At 42.4% G+C, this 26644-nt stretch overlaps 1 protein-coding gene across 5 annotated transcripts in view; it reads right to left on the bottom strand.

The window, feature by feature from the left end:
* ICA1L (islet cell autoantigen 1 like) overlaps positions 1-26391 on the bottom strand; it is a 50334-nt gene extending 23943 nt beyond the window's left edge. For 3 of the 5 annotated variants that reach the window (XM_066346139.1, XM_066346141.1, XM_066346142.1), the window contains exons 1-6: positions 26314-26391; positions 18383-18551; positions 14249-14321; positions 8062-8185; positions 6071-6269; positions 2687-2812 (exon numbers count right to left, since the gene is read on the bottom strand). In XM_066346139.1, the coding sequence (XP_066202236.1) occupies positions 2687-2812; positions 6071-6269; positions 8062-8185; positions 14249-14321; positions 18383-18544 (684 nt within the window). In that variant the 5' untranslated portion in view covers positions 18545-18551; positions 26314-26391. Of the gene's footprint in view, positions 1-2686; positions 2813-6070; positions 6270-8061; positions 8186-14248; positions 14322-18382; positions 18552-25275; positions 25353-25997; positions 26106-26313 lie in introns of those variants that run through there. The other 2 variants (XM_066346143.1, XM_066346140.1) reach the window with 2 other exon arrangements.
* Positions 26392-26644: the final 253 nt, after the last annotated feature.

The raw sequence follows: 26644 nt of genomic DNA, 5'->3' as shown, positions 1-26644 counted from the left end.
GGCACATATGAGAAAGCAATCAATGAACAACTAAGGTGTCACAACGAAAAACTGATGATTGATGCTTCTTATCTCTCTGCCTTCCTGTCTATCCCTATCTATCCCTCTGACTCTCTCTGTCCCTGTAAAAATTAATTAATTAATTTTAAAAAATATATAAGCAGGAACTAAAATCGATTTCCAAGTTTGGGAAACCAGAAAGCACGGTAACTATTAATTCTGCCTAAGAACTAGCTTCTGTATCTGCACGTATGCGTGCTGTCTGTACTCAGCACTGGAATGTACACTGGGCCAGCCAGACAGTAACTGCAGCCAAGAGAAGAAAACTGGTAGACTAAAACACCTTCTGAGGAACCCAAAAGAGAAATGTTAAAAGCACAATACTGCCTGACCAGGTGGTGGCACAGTAGATAGAGCCTCGGGCTGGGACTCTGAGGACCCAGGTTTGAAACCCCGAGGTCGCCAGCTGAGTGGGGCTCACCAGCTTGAGCCCAAGGTCGCTGGCTTGAGCAAGGAAGGGGTCTTGGCTCGGCTGGAGCCACCCCCCACCACAGTCAAGGCATATATGAGAAGCAATCAATGAACAACTAAAGTAAATGAATCTTCATGTTGGTAAATGTATATCATCTTTTATTAATTGGAGAGAGATAATATGTACTACTAAATTTGGTCCTTCCTTTAGTGTTCAAGAAAGACTTGCCTCTAAAATTGTGTTCTCAAGCTAACTCAAGTAATGAATAAATTTCCCTACTGCTTTAAGATTCCTGTTCAAAGTAAGGGGGATGGATGGAGAGAATAAAGGAGAACTGAACTAACAGTTACTGTGTTTCAGGCATTATGCTGCACAGGGTGTCATATACTTCCATTTTCACTAGGATCCTTTCTTATTCTTGAATCCCACAGTACTAAAATGAATTAGGGAGATTCCCTAGAAGCAGCAGTGATTGCCCGTTTCCTTTAGTTTACTCTATTTTGCCATTTACAATAACATGTTAGAATCAGTAAAAGTTGCTTATGATAATCTACTTTATTCATTGTATGCTATTTATGTGTGATTTGTGGTAATATAAGCACAAGTGAGACTTTTTTTTTTTTTTTTAATTTTTCTGAAGCTGGAAACGGGGAGAGATAGCCAGACAGACTCCGCATGCGCCTGACCAGGATCCACCCAGCACGCCCACCAGGAGCTACGCCCTGCCCACCAGGGGGCAATGCTCTGCCCACCAGGGGGCAATGCTCTGCCCCTCCAGGGCGTTGCTCTGCCGCGACCAGAGCCACTCTAGCACCTGGGGCAGAGGCCAAGGAGCCATCCCCAGCGCCCGGGCCATGTTTGCTCCAATGGAGCCTTGGCTGTGGGAGGGGAAGAGAGAGACAGAGAGGAAGGGGGGGGGTGGAGAAGCAAATGAGCGCTTCTCCTATGTGCCCTGGCTGGGAATCGAACCCGGGTCCCCCTGCACGCCAGGCCGACGCTCTACCGCTGAGCCAACCGGCCAGGGCCAGACTCTTCTTTTTTTTTTTTTTCCTGAAGCTGGAAACGGGGAGGCAGTTAGACTCCCGCATGCACCCAACTGGGATCCACCCGGCACGCCCACCAGGGGGCGATGCTCTGCCCATCCAGGGCGTCACTCTGTCGCGACCAGAGCCACTCTAGCGCCTGGGGCAGAGGCCAAGGAGCCATCCCCAGCGCCCCAGCCATCTTTTGCTCCAGTGGAGCCTTGGCTGCGGGAGGGGAAGAGAGAGACAGAGAGGAAGGAGGGGGGGAGGGGGGGAGAAGCAGATGGGCGCTTCTCCTGTGTGCCCCGGCCGGGGATGGCACCTTGGACTTCTACACGCCAGGCCAACGCTCTACCACTGAGCCAACCGGCCAGGGCCTTCCCCTCTCTTTTTCAAGGTAATCACAGCCTCAGCTTTCACCTTCTTCATTTTTCAGGTGGGTATCCACCCCACCCCCCACTCCGGTCTCCTGTCACCTGACCAACTGACAGCCCCCATACGCGCCCACAGGTGGGTATTTTGAGGTAGATCCACACTTGAGGGCCAAAGAGCCGCATGTGGCTCGCGAGCCTCGGTTTGCCCACCACTGCCCAGGTAAACAGGGCTAACAGGCCTGAAGGCCTGCCTCCTCAGCATTTCTCTCCTTAGCCCTAGACCAGTGGTCCCCAACCTTTTTTGGGCCACGGACCGGTTTAATATCAGAAAATATTTTCACGAACCGGCCTTTAGGGTGGGATGGATAAATGTATCACGTGACTGAGACAAGCGTCAAGAATGAGTCTTAGACGAATATAACAGAGGGAATCTGGTCATTTTTTAAAAATAAAACATCGTTCAGACTTAAATATAAATAAAATGGAAATAATGTAAGTTATCTATTCTTTCTCTGCAGACCAGTACCAAATAGCCCACGGACCGGGTTGGGGACCACTGCCCTAGACCATCTATCTCTAGTTCTCCATTTCTCTCCTAGAACACTAAAGGGAATAATGTGAAGCTACTAGAGTAGGCAATCTCGAAGGTCTTTTTCAGTCCAGAATTGTATGATTTTCTGTCATAACCTCAAAAGTTAATTTTAGCAAATCAGAGAAATCTGATCAATTATATATTTTTACATTCTTTAGACAACTTTTAAAAAGAAATCTCACCACTCATCTTCACTGCAAGGACATGCTGACCATGGGATAGGTACCTGATAGATAGTGAGTGAATGAGATAACATATTGCAGCGACTAGCTCCAAGTAAATCCACTTTCTGACAAACGTCCATCTTTAACTTGTCAAAAGAAGCTTTGCTATTTCTCACTTGGGTCTGTACCTGCAACCACAAAAATGTTGATTATTATTACTGATAATACAGATTATAAATATACCATAAAGCTTCATGATACATGTTTTCAGACACATGAAATTATAATAAAGGCCAATTCCCTTTCCCTGTAGTAGTATTTCATGACTAATGGTAAAGATTTTGGCTATTTTTAGTAATTATATGAGATTCTTTCCAGATATCTTTATGCTGAGAAAGTATGCAATGACAGATGGAAAGTATGTAGTTAAGAAAAAAAACCTGTACAGATTCCAATTAAAAAGTTAACATCCAAAACTACTGATGGATAACACTTAGGTAAGAGCAGAAGAATAAATGGATAGGGGACATAGTTAAAGTGCTGAGAAGCATTAATAATACTTCTACGTCATAGAGATATATTTATAAATTTAAATACATTCCTATTCTATTTCTTATATGTAAGTTGAGTCATAAGTCACCAAGTACTGTGAACACTCAACTTTTAAATATACCCATTCGTGCCCTGGCCAGTTGGCTCAGTGGTAGAGCATCAGCCTGGCGTGCAGGAGTCCCGGGTTCGATTCCCGGCCAGGGCACACAGGAGAAGCACCCATCTGCTTCTCCACCCCTCCCCCTCTCTTTCCTCTCTGTCTCTCTCTTCCCTTCCTGTAGCCAAGGCTCTATTGGAGCAAAGTTGGCCCGGGCGCTGGGGATGGCTCTATGGCCTCTGCCTCAGGCGCTAGAATGGCTCTGGTTGCAACAGAGCGACGCCCCAGATGGGCAGAGCATCGCCTCCCGGTGGGCATGCCGGGTGGATCCCGGTTGGGTGCATGTGGGAGTCTGTCTGACTGCCTCCCCGTTTCCAACATCAGAAAAAAAAAAAAAAAAAAAAAAGTAAATATACCCATTCATTTAACATATATTTATAAGCTACCTATTACGTGCCAGCCACTGTGCTAGCACTGACAGTGTGGTGAACAAAAAAATGCTCTTCCCCACTGTCCCTAAGTAGAAAATCACAGAGAGAAAAAAGAAGTGAATAAATGTGTAAGATAATTTTAAGCTGTAAAGATAACATACAAATGAACAGAAATGGTTGACTACTTTTGATAAGATAATCAGGGAAGCCCTGGGAGCTCACGCATGATGTTTGAACTGGGACAGAAAGGTGATGAGCGGGCCATGCTGAGACCCTCTGGAGAGCATTCCAGGCCCAGGGGAAAGCATAGACCAGAGTCCTGGGAGGTGAGTAAAGAGCTGATGTTTGCAGAACAGGAATAGGTTAGAATATATCTTTTATTGGAGCAAAGAGAGTAAGTTCAAGGTATGGCTGCAGAAGGACCAGGGGTCAGACTGTATAGGGATATTTGGGTCCAGATAAGAGATTTGAATTTTTTTCTTTTAATTTATTAATTTTAGCCATAGAAGAAAGGGGAGAGAGCGAGACAGGAACATTGATATGTTCCTGTATGTGCCCTAATGGGATCAAACCTGGCATCCTCTGTGTTTCAGACCAGTGCTCTACCCAGCTGAGCCATCCGGCCAGGGTTGTATTCTTTTTTTTTTTTAATTCAGGTGACAGTTACATAACACTTAACCATTTTATTTTTTTTTAATTTTTATTTATTCATTTTTAGAGAGGAGAGAGACAGAGAGGGAGAGAGAGGAGAGAAAGACAGAGAGAGAGAAGGAGGGGAGGAGCTGGAAGCATCAACTCCCATATGTGCCTTGACCAGGCAAGCCCAGGGTTTCGAACCAGTGACCTCAGCATTTCCAGGTTGACACTTTATCCACTGCACCACCAGAGGTCAGGCCAACTTAACCATTTTAAATTTACAACTGGCCCTGGCCAGTTTGCACAGGGGATATAGCATCAGCCCAGTGTACTGACATCCAGGGTTCAATCCCCAGTCAGGGCATACATGAGAAGCGACCACCTGCTTCTCTTCCCCTCCTTCTCCATCTCTCTCTCTCCCCCTTTTGTAGCCAGTGGCTCGGTTGGTCTGAGCTTCGTTCCCAGGGGCTGAGGATATAGCTCCGTTGATTTGAGCATTGGCCCCTTATAAGGGTTGCTGGGTGGATCTGGTTGGGGTATACGCAGAAGTCTATCTCCCCTCCTCTCACTTAAAAAAATATTTGCAACTAAGTGACATTAATGCATTCACAATGTTGTGCAACCACTGCCTTGGACTATATTCCAATTGTCAAGTACTATAAAGGGAATAGAATGACAAGTTACTGTGGCCTAAGGCCATGTGTCCACCTACTTCCCAGATCTGTTGGGAGTAATCAGTGATGCAAACCACTGTAACAGCTGGTATAGAATAAAGGTTTCATTTTTATTATAAGTACTCTAGATATTTGTGAAATAAAGGGGTGAATGAATTTTATTATTTATGTATGGTAAATTTAGGCAATACAATTTATAATAAGGAGTTTATTCAGAAAAAAACAGATGTCTATACATAGTTGCATTGAAAGTTTGTGGTCAAACTATGTATTGTGGCAGAATAAAAAATCTGATCACCTTTATTTTACTTATAATAATCATTTTACCTGAATTTATATTTATATATTTTGCCTCATTAATAAACTATTTCCCTCCTGCCAACAAGCCCAAAAATCCAGGCAAACAACATTTAAAAGGTAGTTAGATCTATTATGAGGGGTATAAAAAAACTAATAGAGGCCCTGGCCGGTTGGCTCAGTGGTAGAGCGTCGGCCTGGCATGCAGGAGTCCTGGGTTCGATTCCCGGCCAGGTCACATAGGAGAAGCGCCCGTCTGCTTCTACACCCCTCCCCCTCTCCTTCCTTTCTGTCTCTCTCTTCCCCTCCTGCAGCTGAGGCTCCATTGGAGCAAAAGATGGCCCGGGCGCTGGGGATGGCTCCTTGGCCTCTGCCCCAGGTGCTAGAGCGGCTCTGGTCGCGACAGAGCGACGCCCCGGATGGGCAGAGCATCGCCCCCTGGTGGGTGTGCCGGGTGGATCCCGGTTGGGCGCATGCGGGAGTCTGTCTGACTGCCTCCCCGTTTCCAGCTTCAGAAAAATACAAAAAAAAACCTCTCCAAAAAAACAAAAAAAAACTAATAGATAAGGTTGATGGGATGGGGATGCCACTCAGAGAAAAACAATAAGTGTAACAACCTGTTGTACTTCGACCGAAGATCTCCAAGCAACCAACAATTTATAATATACCATTTTGTCAAAAATAGTCTAATCTTAAGTTATTCTGTAGACACTCAGGTGGTTTATGCATCAAGAAAAGGAGAAGGATGTATTTCCATACTTTTCTGAACTTTTCCATTTGTTTTAAGGTGTCTGGGTCGAGTTCTTGGGATACATCTTTCATCCACAGCAGAGCTCCTCTATATTCTGTGCGTGCCTGCTCCATCCGATTAACTGTCATCAGGGTGTCAGATACTGCCCTCTGACTGAATGTTGCTACTTCTTGCTTAAGACGAGACAGGGGAGTATACAGGGCCAATCTAATGGCAGAGAAGTAAAAATCAGGGAGATGAACATCCCAAAACAAAACAAAAACAAAGGTTTAAAACAATCACAAAGCATATTTGTTGTCAAGATGAGACTACAAATAGAAAATTAAGGTGCCTAACTGAGCTTTAGAAAGCAAATAAGGGTCATATAGCCAACTTTGAATTAATAAAGATGTGTCTTTCGCTTTTCTTATTTTGGGAACTATATCATTTTTGCAACATTTTGGATGTTAATCCACATACAAATAACCTGTCAAGTAAATACACCATTTAGAAAAGAGTTGTATGGGTTTAGGGATTCTATTTGACAAATTTAGGAAAAAGCTGGGAATAGAAAACAGATAAAATACTTGAAGAACTAATGAGAATCAAGTTCTTGGCAACTGAAGGTGAGGACAAAAAACAAGAACGTAAAAAACACAAGTCAAACGTAGCTCCTCTGGTCTACTTTTGTATTGAGTGCCTCTTTGTCACTTCCTTAAAGATGAACTTTGGCATTGATGTATTGTTTCAGAATAAAACCACTTCAGTTCTTTATGGTCATTACAAGTCTGATAGGCTTTTATTTTCTTTGGAAATTCAGATTTTGGCTATAGTTAGGAATTGTGGGAGATTCTTTGCAGCAGGTATCTTTAAGATAAAAACTGCAAAATGATAAATGCAAAGCATATAATTAAGAAGAAAAATTTCGGCCCTGGCCGGTCAGCCTGATGTGCGGAAGTCCAAGGTTCGATTCCCGGCCAGGGCACAAAGGAGAAGCGCCCATCTGCTTCTCCACCCCTCCCCCTCTCCTTCCTCTCTGTCTCTCTCTTCCCCTCCCACAGCTGAGGCTCCATTGGAGCAAAAGATGGCCCGGGCGCTGGGGATGGCTCCATGGCTTCTGCCCCAGGCGCTGGAATGGCTCTGGTCGCAACAGAGCAATGCCCAGATGGGTAGAGCATCGCCCCTGGTGGGGGCATGTCGGGTGGATCCCGGTCGGGCGCATGCGGGAGTCTGTCTGACTGCCTCCCCATTTCCAGCTTCAGAAATATACAAAAAAAAAAGAAAGAAAAAAAAATTTCCTTTGCTGAAAAAGTTCCAGTGTATTCATAGATAATATAATATCTAAAAAAGTGAAAAATAGAACTATACATATATAAATTTTAGCTATGCTATGTCTCTGTTACTTAAACCCCTTAAGAGAATTTAAATACAAGTCTGAAGTTTACTTCTACAAATTAGGCAACTGAGAATGTCAATTTTTACAATAGTTTATTTTTCATTTTTTAAAATAATTTTTAGGGAGAGAGAGAGAGAGAGAAACATTGATTTGTTGTTCCACTTATTTGTGCATTCACTGGTTGATTCTTGTATGTGCCCTGACCGGAGGTCGAACCTGCAACCTTAAGATGATGTCCTAAACAGCAAAGCAGCCCCACCAGGGCTGAGAATGTCATTTTTTTTTTCTTTTTAGTGAGAGAAACAGAGGGGGAGAGAGCGAGACTAAAAGAGAGAGAGGACAAGGGAGATACAGACAGGGACAGACAGACAGGAAGGGAGATGAGAAGCATCAATTCTTTACTGCAGCAACTTAGTTCATTGATTGCTTTCTCTTATGTGCTTTGACCGGGGGACTGTAGCTGAGCCAGTGACCCCTTTCTCTCCTAATTTTTTTGAGCAATGTATTTCTCTTTTAACCCTCTACTGGAATGATCATAACCTTTCTAAATATGCATACTTAGGTACATACATCAAAACTGTCACATTGACTACAGATTTAAGGATGATGCAAAACCATGTCAACCTTTGCTTGGCTGAGGAACAGAGTGCCTTGCCAGTGGCGTCCATCATTTTGCCAGCTTGCGATGTGTCTTCTTCTGCTTGAAACTTTAAAAAGAGCCCTAGTTCATTTTCTTCCTCTGATATAGCTAGGAAAAAATTACAGAACAGTTAATTGTTTCATTTTTATCATTTGTTTAAAACACATACATAACTAAAAGTCTCACAGAAATAATTATCTATATGTAAGAATTACTTGGGGGAAGAAGAAAACATTTTTATTTTTTTTAATTAATTTTTTTTTTTTTCTGTAGCTGGAAACGGGGAGGCAGTCAGACAGACTCCTGCATGCGCTCGACCGGGATCCACCTGGCACGCCCACCAGGGGGCGATGCTCTGCCCATCCGGGGCCTCGCTCTGTCGAGACCAGAGCCACTCTAGCGCCTGGGGCAGAGGCCAAGGAGCCATCCCCAGTGCCCGGGCCATCTTTTGCTCCAATGGAGCCTCGGCTGCGGGAGGGGAAGAGAGAGACAGAGAGGAAGGAGAGGGGGAGGGGTGTAGAAGCAGATGGGCACCTCTCCTGTGTGCCCTGGCCAGGAATCAAACCCGGGACTTCCGCACGCCAGGCCGATGCTCTACCACTGAGCCAACTGGCCAGGGCCAAAGAAAACATTTTTAAAATGCAATATCTGGGCTCCATTTCCAGAGATTCTGATTTCATAGATCTGAGAATCTGCTTTTTATTTTTTTTAACAAGCATTCCAGATGGTTTCGATGCAGTGAATCTATGGAACTCGCTTTGGGATAGATTGGGAGCTGGGTGAGAAAGGTGAAAGGATTAAGCAAAGAATGAAAACGTGCAGACACAGAAAACAGTGTGGGGATGGCAGGAGGGAAGGGGCTTGAGGGGGGACGGAGGAGGGTATGAGGGGGAGGTGGTGATGGAGGGAGACTTGACTTGGGGTGGTGGGCACACAATACAATATACAGATGATATATTGTAGAATTATACACTTGACCTGTATAATTTTATTAATCAATGTCACCACAATAAAAATAATTTTAAAAAGAGACAACATAAAACAAACCCACAAATGATGCATCATCAAATGTGCAGAGATGCATTTTAGGATTTGCCCCTTACAAAGTATTCATTGCCTATTTAAATTTAACTTATTCTTGACTCCCATTCTGGCTTCAGTTTCCTATGCTCAGTACCCCAGGTCCACAGATGTCTACAGTTTTGCTGCTGAAATCCTAAGAGTTGTTGTGCAGTACCTTACTACTCAGAGTGTGGTCCACGATCCAATGTCAATCCAGAACCAGTTGTTTCAGCCTGTGGCAAATACCAAAACTAAAAAACTGTTGAGAAATTTCTACTAATTTGACTAAGTATTTTAAATGTTTAATCTAATGAAAAAGGAAGGTGTGTTTATATTTTTTGTCTTCTTTAACATCACTTTTCTAAAAATTATTGTGTTTTACAAAAGTGTCAGTTCATAACAGATTGAAAGTAAAACACAAAACAGAAAGTAGTCCTGTACCACAACGTTTCAGAAGCACTGATCTAGTGCACAACCCTCTAATCACAGTAAGGGGGGTAGCCCATAAAGTGTTCAAACTGTAAGCTTGAAGTGGAAAAAATGACAAATGTCATACCTACTTTCACCCTTGTTTACTGATGGAAAAATGAAGTTAAAAACTGAAAGGGAATTCCCTTGGTACCTCTGAGGCATCAAAAGAACTCAGGACTTCTCACCTCCTAGCTCCCTATTCCCACTGCTCCTCCCTGTCAGGCCTACAGTCCTTACACACGTTGTGGTATCATCTTTAATAAAACCAGTGCTGTTTTATGAACATTTAACTGGCTCCAGAGTAGACTAGATTTTGGGAGCCTTGTTAATATAATACTTTACTTGAGAGATTTACTGATTTCACATGTACTTTGAATCAGAACTTCATAAAATATATCTCAATGAAAACTCTAAATATATCAATTTGTATATGAGTCAAAGTTCTCTGAGAACTTGGATTATTTTATTATCAAGTATCAATTGCACCTGACCAGGCAGTGGCGCAGTGGAAAGAGCGTCGAAATGGGATGCAGAGGACCCAGATTCGAGACCCCGAGGTCACCAGCTTGAGTGTGGGCTCATCTGGCTTGAGCAAAGAGCTCACCAGCTTGGACCCAAAGTCGCTGGCTCAAGCAAGGGGTTACTCGGTCTGCTGAAGGCCCGCGGTCAAGGCACATATGAGAAAGCAATCAATGAACAACTAAGGAGTCGCAACGAAAAACTGATGATTGATGCTTCTCATCTTTCTCCATTCTTTTCTGTCTGTCCCTATCTGTCCCTCTCTCTGACTCTCTCTCTGTCTCTGTAAAATAATAATAATAATAATAATAATAATAATAATAATAATAACTTTTTTAAAAAAAGTATCAATTGAACATAAATTATCACTGAATCTTGTCCTTATCAATACCGAGAGAGTAGGAGATGCGACTGAATCTTTGCTGATTTCTGTGTTGGGACCTGCTGCCAAAAACTACAGAGACCCTACTCCTATGTGTTCTTCCTCCAGTCATGTGATTCCTATACAGATGTACTGTAGTTGTCTGATGTTAGTTCCAAAGGAAGACATATCATTAGAAAAGTCTTCAAGAACTCATAGGATTATACACAATTTTGAAGAGAAAGTACACAATGAAATCTATATGTGTAGACCTCTCCCTTATCTTGAAATGCTCCACTGGTGTGCTAAAAAAAACTAGTGATTTCAAGACAAAATGCAGGGTATACAAACTTGCCAACGTTTTCCACATTTCCATTTCTATCACAGGACTCCTTTAGTCCAATGATTGTGATGGCTTTTACTGCTTGGTAAAATATTAAAGGTCCTTAGCAATGTTAACCACCTTCCTTTGCTCTTTTATCCCCTTATTAATCCCAATTGCAAACTCTTCTACCCATACAGACTGTTCTTACTCTTTAAGCTCATTCCCCAAATCCAAAACTCATCTTTTTTTCATATTCAATTTTTATAAGCCTTTTAAGTTTTATCTCAATTTCCATTAGTGGAGTTGCCTTTACTAATTACACTAATCCATAGTTATTCTTCACTCTGAGAGAATCAGGATTATGTCTGTATCACTATTCTGAACTCAATTACATACTATTTTGTATCTCTCTCTTTTTTTTACATATATATATTGAGAGCCAGGGAGGCAGTGAGATAGACTCCTGCATGCACCCCAATCAGGATCCACCTGGCAAGCTCACTAGGAGGCGATGCTCTGCCTATCTGGGACTGCTACTCTGTTGCTTGGCAACCAAGACATTTTAGCACCTGAGGTGAGGCCATGGAGCCATCCTCGGCACCTAGAGCCAACTTGCTCAAACCCAAGCCTTGGCTGGGAGGGGAAGAGATAGAGAGAGAGAGAGAGAGAGAGAGAGAGAGAAGGAAGAAGAGAAGGGGGTAAGGTAGAAAAGCAGATGGTCACTTCTCCTGGGTGCCCTGACTGGGAATCAAACCCAGGACTTTTACATGCTGGGCTGACACTCTACCGCTGAGCCAACTGGCCAGGGCCTATATCTCCTATTTTGTCACAAAAAAATTATTTCTCTATTTCCCTGGGCAAACACATAGTCTTACACATACATGGCAGGTAATCAAAAAATTACTATGCTATATTGGATTTCTTGCTTTAATGGAACAATACATGAGCTTTGCTTGTAATGTTTTCTGTTTTTGTTTTTTTTTCATTTTTCTGAAGCTGGAAACAGGGAGAGACAGTCAGACAGACTCCCGCATGCGCCCGACCGGGATCCACCCGGCATGCCCACCAGGGGGCGACGCTCTGCCCACCAGGGGCGATGCTCTGCCCATCCTGGGCGTCGCCATGTTGCGACCAGAGCCACTCTAGCGCCTCAGGCAGAGGCCACAGAGCCATCCCCAGCGCCCGGGCCATGTTTGCTCCAATGGAGCCTTGGGTGCGGGAGGGGAAGAGAGAGACAGAGAGGAAAGCGCGGCGGAGGGGTGGAGAAGCAAATGGGCGCCTCTCCTATGTGCCCCAGCCGGGAATCAAACCCAGGTCCTCCGCATGCTAGGCCGACGCTCTACTGCTGAGCCAACCGGCCAGGGCTAGTAATGTTTTGAGATTAATTTATATAGCTACACAAGAAAATCATTCATTGAGCAAATAATCACTGAGTACAAACTACATGCTAAACATTGTTTCAAGGCTTTGAGGACAAAGAAATAAAACAGACAAATTCCTGTCCTTAAGGAGAGAGTATTCCAGTGGTGGTAAGAAAAACATTAATATATAGAATGTTGAAGATTGTTAAGTAGACAAGAAAGTTATGAAAAAGAGGAGTATTACATTTTAGATACAGGAGTCAGGGAAGGTCTCATTAAAAAGATGACATTATAGCCCTGGCCGGTTGGCTCAGCGGTAGAGCGTCGGCCTGGCGCGCGGGGGACCTGGGTTCGATTCCCGGCCAGGGCACATAGGAGAAGCGCCCATTTGCTTCTCCACCCCCCCCTCCTTCCTCTCTGTCTCTCTCTTCCCCTCCCGCAGCCAAGGCTCCATTGGAGCGGAGATGGCCTGGGCGCTAGGGATGGCTCCTTGGCCTCTGCCCCAGGCGCTGGAGTGGCTCTGGTCTCGGTGGAGCGACCCCCCCCCCCCCGGAGCAGCAGAGCGTCGCCCCCTGGTGGGCAGAGCGTCACCCCTGGTGGGTGTGCCAGGTGGATCCCGGTCGGGCGCATGCGGGAGTCTGTCTGTCTCTCCCCGTTTCCAGCTTCAGGAAAAAAGACATTTTGCCCTGACCTGTGGTGGCGCAGTGGATAAAGCGTCGACCTGGAATGCTGAGGTCTCCGGTTCAAAACCCTGGGCTTGCCTGGTCAAGGCACAATTGGGAGTTGATGCTTCCTGCTCCTCCCCTTGTTCTCTCTCTCTCTCCCCTCTCTCTCTAATAAAAATGAATAAATAAAATCTAAAAAAGTAAATAAAAAAAAAGAAGATGACATTTTGGCCCTGGCTGGTTGGCTCAGTGGTAGAGCGTCGGCCTGGCATGCAGGAGTCCTGGGTTCGATTCCTGGCCAGGGCACACAGGAGAAGCGCCCATCTGCTTCTCCATCCCTCCCCCTCTCCTTCCTCTCTGTCTCTCTCTTCCCCTCCCGCAGCCAAGGCTCCATTGGAGCAAAAGTTGGCCCGGGCGCTGAGGATGGCCCTGTGGCCTCTGCCTCAGGTGTTAGAATGGCTCTGGTCATGGCAGAGCAACACCCCATATGGGCAGAGCATCACCCCCTGGTGGGCATGCCAGGTGGATCCCGGTTGGGTGCATGCGGGAGTCTGACTGCTTCCCTGTTTCCAACTTCAGAAAGATACCAAAAAAAAAAAAAAAAAAAGATGACATTTGACCAAATACCTAAAGGAAGTTAGGGAACCTGTTATGCAGATATGCCTACTGTGAAGAGCAATATGACCAAAGAGGAACTCTAGGAAATGGGGTCAGAGTGGCATCCAGTATCAGAGAGGTGGCCACATCCAGTAGAACACTGCAATTAAAGTGAGAGAAGGGACCCAAAGATTTAGTTCCAACTTGAAGAGGTCAACAAGAGAGAAGAATCCAGCAAAGGCAGGATACCGATAAGCAATGGCCAATAAGAGGAAACCCAGGGAAGTAGTGTGCCTGGAAGCCAAGTGAAGAGTGTATCAAAAATGAGGGAATAATCAACAGTGATTAGTCAAATAAGACAAGGACTGAGAATTGGTCATTGAGTTCAGCTCTTCATGGTTCTGACAAGAGTAATTTGGTGGAGTGGTATGGATGAAAACTTAACTAGAGTGGACCCAAGAGAAAATGGAAGGACAGTAATAAAGACTGTGCATACCGACAATTATGTCAAAATTTCTGTGAAAGGAGCAGAGGAATGGCATGGTGACTGCAAGGGCAAGTGGGGGTCCAGAGAGAGTGTAAGTGATGGGAGCAAATCCACGTAGGGCTCTGGGCAGGAAAACGGAACTCAGCAAAATGAATGACACCAAAGGACACTGGTGATGTTGAGAAAGTTCACTAAATATTCATAGGTTGTCATAAGAAACTATTCATAAAACAGTTCAATAAATAATTTTTATATTAAACATTTCACTCAAATAAATATTTATATAAATTGAAATTACAGGACATACAGCTATGATATCATACCATTGAGTCTTAGCTGATATTTCTCAACTATCTTCAGAAGTTCAGTGCATGTTTCTTGAATGCAGCGAAAGACCTTTGAAATATAAATTTTATTAGGACAATTTAGAGAATCATAAACACAAAACATCTGTTATAAGCACTTCAAAATCAGAACATTTTCTTGTAAGTGTTATGCCCACTTTCCTGGACTGTAATGTACTTAAGTTTTGGTTTTATTTCTGATGTAGACATCACATTTAGATTTCCCCCATGATGTTTAGAAAAAACGGTGATAAACACATGGGAGCTAACAAAAGTTTATAACTATGGAATTTGCTCTCCTCTCAGCTCCAGATTATCTAACTAGCAAAAATGGTAAATCCAATATAAATTGCATCAAGCATTGCCAACCACAGAAGAAGAGTATATAGATAACCTTAGAAAATGTTAACTGACTCTGGTTTTTCCCCAATATTGGTATAAGGAAAAGAGGCAAGCAAATTTACTATAAAAATTAAATAATGGATAACAAACATTGAATTAGACTTTTCCATGTAATCTCTTTATTACTATTACTAATAATAGCTAACAGAAAAGTAAGTTTTCCAGTAGGTTCTCATTTGAAAGTAAGCACCTGAAAATTTAAGATTAGGACACATCCATATGAGGTCATTCTTCACACATCTTTATAAATTTAGGTTTTCCCAGAGAAACAGCTGGCATAGGTTTGGGTGCAGCCTTCTTTTTTTTTTTTTTTAATTATTTATTTATTTATTTATTCATTCATTTTTTTAGAGAGGAGAGGGAGAGAGAGAGGAGAGACAGAGAGAGAGAAGGGGGGAGGAGCTGGAAGCATCAACTCCCATATGTGCCTTGACCAGGCAAGCCCAGGGTTTTGAACCGGTGACCTCAGCATTTCCAGGTCGATGCTTTATCCACTGCACCACCACAGGTCAGGCTGCAGCCTTCTTCTAACAATTCTACACTTAAGAATTGCTATGAGTTGATGCTTCCAGCTCCTCCCCTCTTCTCTCTCTCTGTCTCTCCTCTCTCTCCCTCTCTCTCTCCTCTCTAAAAATAAATAAATAAAATAAAAATAAAAACAAACTTTAAAAAAAAAAAAAAAGAATTGCTATGAAACTTAAGTTAAAAAGCACCATGATATATTAGGTCCTAACCTTTTGTTTATCAAATAAATTTCCAGTATCACCATTAAGCCTGATCATCCTATTTCTGAAGCAATTTTGCTATTATTCTGATGTCTGGGCAGAACTAAGGAAGACTGTTAAGAGACATTAAATCTAAATGGAGAACAACCATCAATTTTCCACTGCAAGTTTAGGTGTGTTTGAATTGAATTTGGTATATGGATTTGGCTACTTAAAAAGCTGTCTTACATGCATGTGGAAAAAGACTAGAGGTATGACTTCACAAATAAAATTATAATGTATTTTAACTGTATAACATAATGATTGATATAAATACACAAACAATGAAAAAATTTCTCAATCTTATAAAAATAATACAAGTGTGTGAGAAAGTTCTCAGCTGATTCCAAATTTTGTCTAATGAACAAGAATAACATGAAAATATAAAATGTACCCATAGATTACCCAACGATGTAAAACAATAAAAAATATCTATTTCTGGGGAATATGGGTGGAAATAGTGAAGACTTCCCTTAGAGTTAAAATATATAACACTTATAATCAAGTCCCTTCACTTTTTCCACATTTACCATTGAATCCTAAGAGGAATACTTTTTAAAAAGTAAAAGCTTTTTAATTTTTATCTATTTCCATATGTGTTATGACAATGACATAGTTTACTTACTAAGAATAAAAATACTTAGTAAATTAAGACTTAATTAATTAGACTTATTTTTAATATATATTTTTTATTTATTCATTTTAGAGAGGAGAGGGAGAGATAGAGAGAGAGAGAGAGAGAGAGAGAGAAGAGACAGAGAGAGAGAAGGGGGGAGGAGCTGGAAGCATCAACTCCCATATGTGCCTTGACCAGGCAAGCCCAGGGTTTCGAACCGGCGACCTCAGCATTTCCAGGTCGATGCTTTATCCACTGCGCCACCACAGGTCAGGCAATTAGACTTATTTTTAAAAATCCCAACAAATGATTATATTTTAAGCATAACAGCATCTGCTTGGAAATATTTGTACAGTTATCTTAAATTAGTATATGTACATGGAATTACTAAATCTGCATTTAAAAATCCAGACCTTTCATTAATTTTCATGAGAATTTTTCTCTGATTCACTTAATTACTTATAAGTTTGAAGTTGTTTCATGGTAATTATTCCTTTCTTTTTTTTTTTTTTTCATTAAGTGAGCAGTAGGGAGGCAGGGAGACAAGAGACCAACTCCTGCTCTGCCCATCTGAGACGGCTGCTCTGTTACTCAGCAACCAAGTTGTTTCAGCACCTAAGGCAGTGGTTCTCAACCTTTCTAATGCCGTGACCCCGCAATACAGTTCCTCATGTTGCGATGACCCCATACCAAAAAATAATTTTGGTGGCTACTTCATAACTGTAATTTTGCTACAGTTATGATTCGGAATGTAAATACCTGATATGCATTATGTATTTTCCGATGGCTTTAGGCGACCCCACCGGGGTCGCGACCCACAGGTTGAGAACCACTGACCTAAGGCGAAACAACATGAAGCCATCCTCAGCGCCCAGGGCCAAGTTGCTTGAACCATTTGAGCCATGGCTGTGGGAGGGGAGGAGAGGGGGCTGGTGGTAGAGAAGCATATGGTTGCTTCTCCTGTGTGCCCTGACTGGAATTAAACCTGGGACTTCTGCATGCTGGGCCAACGCTCTACCGCTGAGCCAGCCAACAGATCAGAGTCAATTATTCCTTTTAAAACGAAAAACAAAGCCAGAAATGTATTACGAAATATTTTAATAATTCTATCCCTTAATAATTGAAATTGGCCCTGGCCGGTTGACTCAGCGGTAGAGCGTCGGCCTGGCATGCAGGAGTCCCGGGTTCGATTCCCGGCCAGGGCACACAGGAGAGGCGCCCATCTGCTTCTCTACCCCTCCCCCTCTTCTTCCTCTCTGTCTCTCTCTTCCCCTCCCGCAGCCAAGGCTCTATTGGAGCAAAGATGGTCCGGGCGCTGGGGATGGCTCTGTGGCCTCTGCCTCAGGCGCTAGAATGGCTCTGGATGTAACAGAGCGATGCCCCAGAGGGGCAGAACATCGCCCCCTGGTGGGCATGCCGGGTGGATCCCGGTCGGGCACATGCGGGAGTCTGTTTGACTGCCTCCCCATTTCCAGCTTCGGGAAAAAAAAAAAAAATTGAAATAAAAATTCTAACTTATAAAACCCTCATTCTTCTGATTTCAATTAATTTATTTCAGTGAGGTGTAAGACTTCACACAAATGTATAAAACTACTATGACATGGTATATAAAGAGTATATGGTCTCCTTTAGAAATATAATTTTTTTTTTTGAGACAGAGAGAGAGAGACAGATAGGGACAGACAGACAGGAAGGGAGAGATGAGAAGCATCAGTTCTTTGTTGGGGCATCTTAGTTATTCGTTGATTGCTTGCTATTTAATTGCTTTCTCATATGTGCCTTGACTGGGGGGGCTACAGCAGAGCAAGTGACCCCTAGGTCAAGCCAGCGACCTTGGGCTCAAGTCAGTGACCTTGGGCTTCAAGCCAGTGACCATGGGGGTCATGTCTATGATCCCATGCTCAAGCCAGTGACCCTGCACTGAAGCTGGTGAGCCCACGCTCAAGCCAGATGAGCCTGTGCTCAAGCCGGAGACCTTGGGGTTTCAAACCTGGGTCCTCTGTGTCCCAGTCCAATATTCTATCCACTGCACCACCACCTGGTCAGGCAGAAATAGAATTAATTAACATTAGCTTAAAAGCTATAATACTTATGCCAAATAAATCACTTAACTTATTATTTATCTAAAGTGTGAACACCAGTTCTACCAATACTCAATTTGTGAGAATTGTGACCTCCTATCCAGCATATCTAACAGATGGTTATAGTAAACATTCTATGATCAAATTTGCATTTATCCCTGTAAGTTCTTCAGGGTGTAAACTTGTCATATTGCCCTGTAGTCCCAAATAATAACCAGTGTAATGCAATACATGGAATCCTCAGATTTACCTCAAGTTTAGCATCCAATTCTGCATCAGATGCCACCACATGCTCATCCTCCTTTTTACCTGTGGCTTTGATAAAGACCTGTTTAGTTTTCCAGTATTTCTTTTGTATTCTGCTGACTACTGACTGGTTATCTTCTGTTCTGGGTTGCCCAAAGGAATCCATGGAGTGACTACAAGGAACAAACTAAAGTTAAAGTTCTTAAAAAAATATGTTCAATAACAAATATCTGTTAGCCAATATTTAATCTATTTAAAAAACTAAAAGAGGTGCTAGAGTATTAATGTTAACAGCTAAACATGCTAATGTTTGCCTTGCATGACCTAAATAATTATAACTTTCACAAGAAACTGGCAAAAAGATTAATACTTAGTTTCAGTTAGGTGACAAAGGTAATAAAACTTATGATTTTGCAATAATGGCTGGAAATAAGTCTACTTTATCTGACCAATTTCTATTTGTAGACATTAGTTTCTAATTTGTGCTTTTATAATAATACTGCAAAATGAACATGTACACACATCTTTGCATACCACTCTTGTTTCCTTAGGAAAACTTCTTATAGTTATAACTGCTATGTCATAAGAATACACATTTAATAAATATTTTCAGATATGCAAAAATTCAGAGAGAGAGGGAGAGAGAAACAATGATATGTTGTGCCACTTAATGATGCATTCACTGGATGATTCTTGTATATGCCCTGACTGGGGACTGAACCCTCAACCTTGATGTATCAGGAAGATGCTCTAAGCAACTGAACTACCTGGCCAGAGCCTGAAATATAATTTTAATGAATATATAACATTCCATTGTATGGTAGGCTATACTTTATTTAACTAGTTTATCATTGAGGAATGTTAGATTGTTTCCAGAATTTTATTATTTTCAAACCATATTGCAATGAATAAGCATATATGTATTATTTGAAAGTATACTTACAAGATAAATCTCTGGAAGTCTAATGGCTGAATCAATAGGTATATGCATTTTACTTATTTTTTTCATTTTTCTAAACTGTCCCTCACAGAGATTGGACCATTTAAAAAAATTTGTTTATTGATTTTAGAGAGAGAGGGAGGTCGAGAGAGTAAGAGAAAGAGGGAGAGAGAGACAAAAACATCCATCTGTTCCTCTATGTGCCCTGACAGGGGATCGATCCAGCAACCTCAGTGCATCGGGACAATGCTCTGACCCAGTGGTTTTCCACCTTTTTACACTTGGGGACAGATCATTTAGCTGGCCGGAAATGGAAACACGCAATGAACAAAGTTTTATCTTACTGCACATAATTACAACACGGCACAAGCTGGTGCTTGATTTTCAAACTCCACGGGTACAATACATTGAATACCACATAAGTTTGTTCAAATGCTTTTTGTCTATTGTGCATGATTTGTTAACGCTCTGCATGGTGCAAACTGGTGTTTGAATGAGACTACAAGTGCCAAAGATATCTAAGACAACCCTCAATAGTATTTTCATTGATAATACAGGCTGACAAATGGCTATCACCCTAAACACAAATGACTTTGATGTCATTGGGTCTATAATCTTCATACAACATCAGGGTGATTAACTTTTGCCTGGACTGGCATGCAGTTTCTGGCAGACCGGCATCAGTCTGCAGCCTAGACTGGCAGTTGAAAAACACTGCTCGAACCAAATGAGCCATCTGGCCAAGGCATGAGTTTACCATTTTTTATGTCCACCAGTTATGTAAGAAAGTGCTTGTTCACTACAACTGACCAACACATTGTGTTAATAAATTTTCTGATGTTTTCCAATGCTACAGATAAAAAATTATTTTTTAGTAAAGAAGTGATTTGTAGTTATCTTACCATATTTCATCAATTGAAGGCACTGCCATTTGAAAGGCACGTCATTATTTTATGTATCTCTATATGAGCTACAAAGTCAATTGTACTCTTAAATCATAAATTGTCAGATATGTTAAAAAGTTCAGATTTCAACAATGATTTTCAGATATATGAAACTATGAACAGGTGCTTCTTTGTATTTGAGTGAGGCTGAATGTCTAGAAAGCTTTTTTTTTTTTAAGATATGCAAGAATCAGGAACACAGCATTTACAAACTCCTCTTAAAAATAATTTGAAGCCACAATCCATACAACTAAAATATATTTAAAAATCAAGAATTCATAAAATGGGCCCTGGCCGGTTGGCTCAGCGGTAGAGCGTCGGCCTGGCGTGCAGGGGGACCCGGGTTCGATTCCTGGCCAGGGCACATAGGAGAAGCGCCCATTTGCTTCTCCACCCCCCCCCCTCCTTCCTCTCTGTCTCTCTCTTCCCCTCCCGCAGCCAAGGCTCCATTGGAGCAAAGATGGCCCAGGTGCTGGGGATGGCTCCTTGGCCTCTGCCCCAGGCGCTAGAGTGGCTCTGGTCGCGGCAGAGCATCGCCCCCTGGTGGGCACAGCGTCGCCCCTGGTGGGCGTGCCGGGTGGATCCCGGTTGGGCGCATGCGGGAGTCTGTCTGACTGTCTCTCCCCATTTCCAGCTTCAGAAAAAAAAATACAAAAAAAAAAAAAAAAAGAATTCATAAAATGAAGAAATGGTGAAAAGGGTTATTAGCAATGGGAGCATTTACTTCAGTTAAGTCTAAATGTGATTATAACCAACAAAAATTAATTCTTATAACTGTTAAAGTTATAGGCAAATAATGTAAAAGGAAGAACATTTTGATGAAAATAATCTTTGACAAAAATTCCAGTACATACTCTTATGTTAGCAAGAAGAAATATAAGTATGATAAATTCTTCATCTTCTATGCTTAAAAGGTTTTAAATTTAACATCCATTCTTGATATTTTAAAAAGAAATCTTTCAGTAAAATAGAAATATATGGCTTCTACTTTAATGGGGGAGGGAGTTATGCATACACACACACTCTTACATTCAAATGCCACCATAATGTGTAATGGTAAAAAAAAAAAAAAAGTGCGTTCACATTAAGTGAGAAATAATATCACAGAAGTCACCATTATTCTATTAAGCATTGTTCTAGATGTGCTAAACAATGCAGAACTTAGAAAAGGCATGGGAAATTAAAGTCATAATGAACCTGACCAGGTGGTGGCACAGTGGATAGAGCATCAGCCTGGGATGGTGAGGACTTAGGTCCAAAACCCCTAGGTTGCTGGCCTGAGCACGGGCTCATCAGCTTGAGTGTGGGGTCACTGGCTTCCCCATGGTTGCTGGCTTGAGCAAAGGATCACTGGCTTAGTTAGAGCCCCCAGGTCAAGGCACATATGAGTAAGCAATCAATGAACAACTAAGGTGCCACACTATGAGTTGATGCTTCTCATCTCTCTTCCTGTCTGTCTGTCCCTAAAGGTTGAGAAACACTATCAACCATTTGACCTAATTAACCCATCACTAGCTGAAAACACATTTTTCCCCTAAGAGTAGTTGCAACATTCACCTAAATAGACCATAAGCTAGACAGAAAGAAATATGTCAATTAAATGTAAAGGTACTAAAATAATAGAGTATGTACTTTGACTCTAATATCACTAATTTAAAAATCAATACCAGTGATCTATCCAGAAAATCTCCAAATATCTGGGAATAAAATAACATAAAAAAAATGGATTAAATAAATCACAGAGAAATGTTAAGATATTAAACTAAATGATGATGAAAACACCCAAATTTGTGGAATGCAGGTAAAGCATGCTTATAGGAAAACTTTCAGCTTTAAAATGCCTATATGAAAAGAAAAAAGGTATAAAATCAATTCTTTATGCTTCTACACTAAGAAGTTAGAAAAAGAGAGAAAACAACCCAAAGTAGAAGAAATGAAATATAAAAAAATAAGTGTAGAAATCAGGGAAATAGAAAACAGGCAAGTAACAGAGAAAATCAACAGTCAAAAGTTGGTTCATTTGAAAAAATGACTAAAATGATAGGTTCCAGCAAGTGATCAAGCAAAAAGGAAAGACACATATGAATAAGCAATACCAGGTGGACAGGAAGAGAATGGCTATGGTAGAAAAAGAACTTAAGCTTTGGAAATTTTTCATTTCATTATTTTAAAAATATTGAATACTTTAAAAATATGACAATGTTGGCAGTGGTTAATGTTATTGTAAATATATGTACTGTGGTGCTTTAGTCTTTGTTGTTTTTTTTTGTATTTTTCTGAAGTTGGAAACGGGGAGGCAGTCAGACAGACTCCCGCATGCGCCCGACCAGGATCCACTCGGCATGCCCACCAGGGGGTGATGCTCTGCCCATCTGGGTTGTTGCTCTGTTGCAACCAGGGCCATTCTAGCGCCTGAGGCAGAGGCCACAGAGCCATCCTCAGCGCCCGGGGCCAACTTTGCTCCAATGGAGCCTTGGCTGTGGGAGGGGAAGAGAGAGACAGAGGAAGGAGAAGGGGAGGGGTGGAGAAGCAGATGGGCGCTTCTCCTGTTGTGCCCTGGCCGGGAATCGAACCTGGGATTCCTGTATGCCAGGCTGACGCTCTACCACTAAGCAAACCGGCCAGGGCCATAGTCTTTGTTTTAATTCTTTTTGTGTGTGACAGAGACAGAGAGAGGGACAGATAGGGACAGACTGACAGGAAGGGAGAGAGATGAGAAGCATCAATTCTTCATTGTGGCACCTTAGTTGTTCATTGATTGCTTTCTCATATGTGCCTTGATGGTGGGGGGGGGGGGCTACAGCAGAGCAAGTGACCCCTTGCTCCAGCCAGTGATCTTGGGCTCAAGTCAGCAACATTTGGGCTCAAGCCGGTGACCCTGTGCTCAAGCTGGTGAGCCCACACTCAAGCTGGATGAGCCCAAACTCAAGCTAGCGACCTTAGGGTTTCAAACCTGGGTCTTCTGCGTCCCAGTCTGATGCTCTATCCACTGTGCCACCACCTGGACAGGCTTAAAAATTTTAAATGTAAACTAAATCAACAAAATTAAAAAAAAAATCTACATCAACATTGTTGAATGGCAAAATATTTGTAATAACAATAATGATAATAATGAGTTACACAAAAGATTACTTAAAATTTTTTTTAATTTCAACTGATTTGAGAGAGAGAGGAAGCGTGAAAACATCAATTTGTCTTATTTATGCATTCACTGATTGAATCTTGTATGTGTCCTGACCAGAGACTGAACCCACCACCTTGGTGTATTAGGATGACACTCTTACCAACTGAGCTACGCAGCCAGGGCCAAAGGTAACTTTTTTTCCCCACTTCTTTAATATATAATTTTATTTCTGTTTATAGAAACAAATGCTAAGAGGAGAAACAAAACTTCCCCATCCACATACAACAACTTAATAGACAAGAGAACAGTTAAAATAAATGAATAAAGTCAAAATTAAACTTTGTTACAGCTTTAAAAATTAATGTCTGATGACAATTAGAAATCATATTCACATCTCAAACTTTAGAAAAAAAGTATGGTTACTTATTGAAATACTGTATACCATTAGAGATGAAAATGCAGGCTGCCCAGACACCGTGGCCTCAGTCTTTCTGACCGTGGTGCTGGCGTCCCACCATCATGGTGGGGGTCTTGCAGGCCTCCCTGGGTTTCCCAGACCAGATTTTGTTTACACATGGTGAAACATTTTGATATGACCTCAACTTTACATCTAAGGCTCTAGAATCTAAATGTCCACTTTACAGGATACCACTGCTTTTTAAAGCACTGATTATTAAACATATTGTAAAAAATACTTTAGATAGCCATTGTAAAAATAAACTACACACACTCACACACACAGACATACACACAGCCCTAACAGCAACCCGCCCCCCCCCAAGTTATCTTTACAGGAGAATTATCAGTCATAAAAAAATAATCTCAGTATTGGGTTCAATCCTCCCTCACATACCCCACGCTGCTGGGTCTGACCTCCGCTGTTACCAGTGAGAATCTGGGACACATTCTGTCCCCATCCTGATAGAACTTGAGCTGAGTAAATTAAGGTGTACAAGGAAGGAGGGAAAGGCCAAGCTTAAAATGTTGGATTTTAAATCCCATTTTTATTGATTAAAAAACTAAAAAAACAAGAACAAAAAAACTGGACTAGTTAACCTGATATGTCAACGCTGAGAGCTTAAGAGGCCACAGGCTCCATTTAATATCCTTTAGGCCATGCAGGGGGAAAAATCGATTACAGAGCAAAGGTAACTAACTTTTCATGGTGACTACTGGATTCAAGCATAAGTTTCAAAAGTTTGACTTTAGAAAAAAGGAAAAACTTAAGAGATGAATGAAAAATTGACAAAGTGCAAGAAAGGAATAAGGATATTATTAAATAACAAAAGTCAGTTTGCACGAGAAAATCTTTACCGTTAGACATATTGAAAAGCTTTTACACACCTTACCTGTTATTGGTAAAGAATGTAAAAAAGAATAAGAGCTATATGGAGGTATAGTGATTACTAAAAAAGATAAACTAGAAAAATAAAGATAAATTTTAAATATAAAGATGTACCACAAAATGAAATCACAAGTTTGACAGTAAAGTAGAACAAAACAATATATTATCTGCTTTACATCTCATATTTAATATTTGGTTCTAGTTCAGTCATTGGTAAAAACATTGTTTTATTGATTGTTTTATAGTAAATATTTGTAATAAAAATATGATGTCCTAGTTTTTCTGCCAGGCTATGTTTGCAGTTTTTATACTTTGAACGGGCTGATCTCTGAGCACTTATGTAGCTCTAAAATTACAATGATTTGTCTGGCAATTATAATTACTTGTAATTAGAACAATGTCTTGCACATAACTGTTTCAATGACTAGATGTACAATAATTTTACACTATTAAATAAAAACAAATTTCAAAGAATATTGGGTATGTTAGGCACAGACAACAAATATAAAACAATTTTAAAATCTGTCATATAATATATACATACCATTAGATGATTGGCCAATACATGTAAAATTAAGTCCTACTAAAGGTTGAGGCACCTGTGGCTACTCCATAAATATTCATGTGAAGATGATTAGAGGAGTATCACCTAACAGTACGTTGCCCGAGTCAGAATCAAGTAAATCAATACACAGATATTTAGAGAAAACCAAAAACCATGGATAAACGTTGTCTTCCCAATAAGCTATTTCGTAGTGACCTTCAGTTTTCTTGCTCTGTGCATCAAGATCATCTATTACATGAAAAATAATCCCACCCCCTCTACCGGCAAACCCACAGCATCGCGGGTTGGTTGCCAAGATGGATCTGTTCCCTTCCATCTTTCTCAAGGCATCAGGTATCAGACCAATGACATCATTTGGGAACCTGAACGGATGATCCCTGTTTCCACAAGCCGGATCTGTGCGAGAAGCTGGGTTCAAGGCCTCGGACCGCAAGATTTGTGCGTGGAACCCCACCGGAGCTCGTGAATTTCGCTGTTCGCCTTACACCTCTCATTTACTTGTGTTTTGTTTTTGCCTATTCATTAACCATTTAGTTTCTAAAGAAAACATTCCCATTCCAAATAATGACATATAAATAAGCACAACAGAAGGTCAGCAGGAGAGTACCTAAAGGGTGTGAGCATTTGCCTCGCAAGGAAGGATGTCCACCTTTGAGAGAAATCACCCAAACCAGCCTCAGGCCGCTGCGCACACTCATTACCGGGGCGAGCGCGGTTGGACCTCCCTCGGCCCAGAGAGGAACCAGCCCCACCGAAACACACTGCCTGCCGGTGCTGCCCCAGGAGCTCGACCCAGAGTGAGGGCCGCAGGGGCCGGGGACCCCGCGACAACCGCGGAGGCCGGCGAGGCCCCGAGAGACCGCGCGCGTGCGTGGCGGGCGCCTGCGGCCGCGTCTCCACCAGGGGCGTCGCCATGGAAACCAAGGGTTTTGCCATTTGAGCCCTGGCGGCCCGAAACGGGACGGCCCCACAGCCCCGAGGACGGAGCAGGGCCGAGGGGCAGCCGCAGACGCTCACCGCGACGCCGTAGCCGCGACGCGCTGGTCCTCGGTCGCCTCGGGTCGCGCCCTGCGCGCGGAGGTCCTTCCCGGCACCCGTTCCTGCCGCCGCCCGCGAGCCCGGCGACGTCGCCGGGTCGCTCCCGCAGCTCGTGCCCCTCCACACCGGTGCGTCGAGGTGTCGGGCTTCGGCTGCGGGAGGCGGGAGGTTTAAACCCGGCAGCCTGGCGCGTGCGGACGCCGCGCTGCCCCCAGCGCCCGCCGGGTGCCCGAGCTCACCCCGCGCTGGCTCTGGCTTACCCCGACGGGGCCCCGCTCGCAGTCCATTCTAGAATAAACGCAGGATCTTC

The sequence above is a fragment of the Saccopteryx leptura genome, chromosome 7, assembly GCF_036850995.1.
Source record: "Saccopteryx leptura isolate mSacLep1 chromosome 7, mSacLep1_pri_phased_curated, whole genome shotgun sequence".
Classification (NCBI taxonomy): Eukaryota; Metazoa; Chordata; class Mammalia; order Chiroptera; family Emballonuridae; genus Saccopteryx; species Saccopteryx leptura.
Note: the sequence above shows the minus strand (reverse complement) of the source record. Positions and strands in the feature narration are given on the sequence as shown.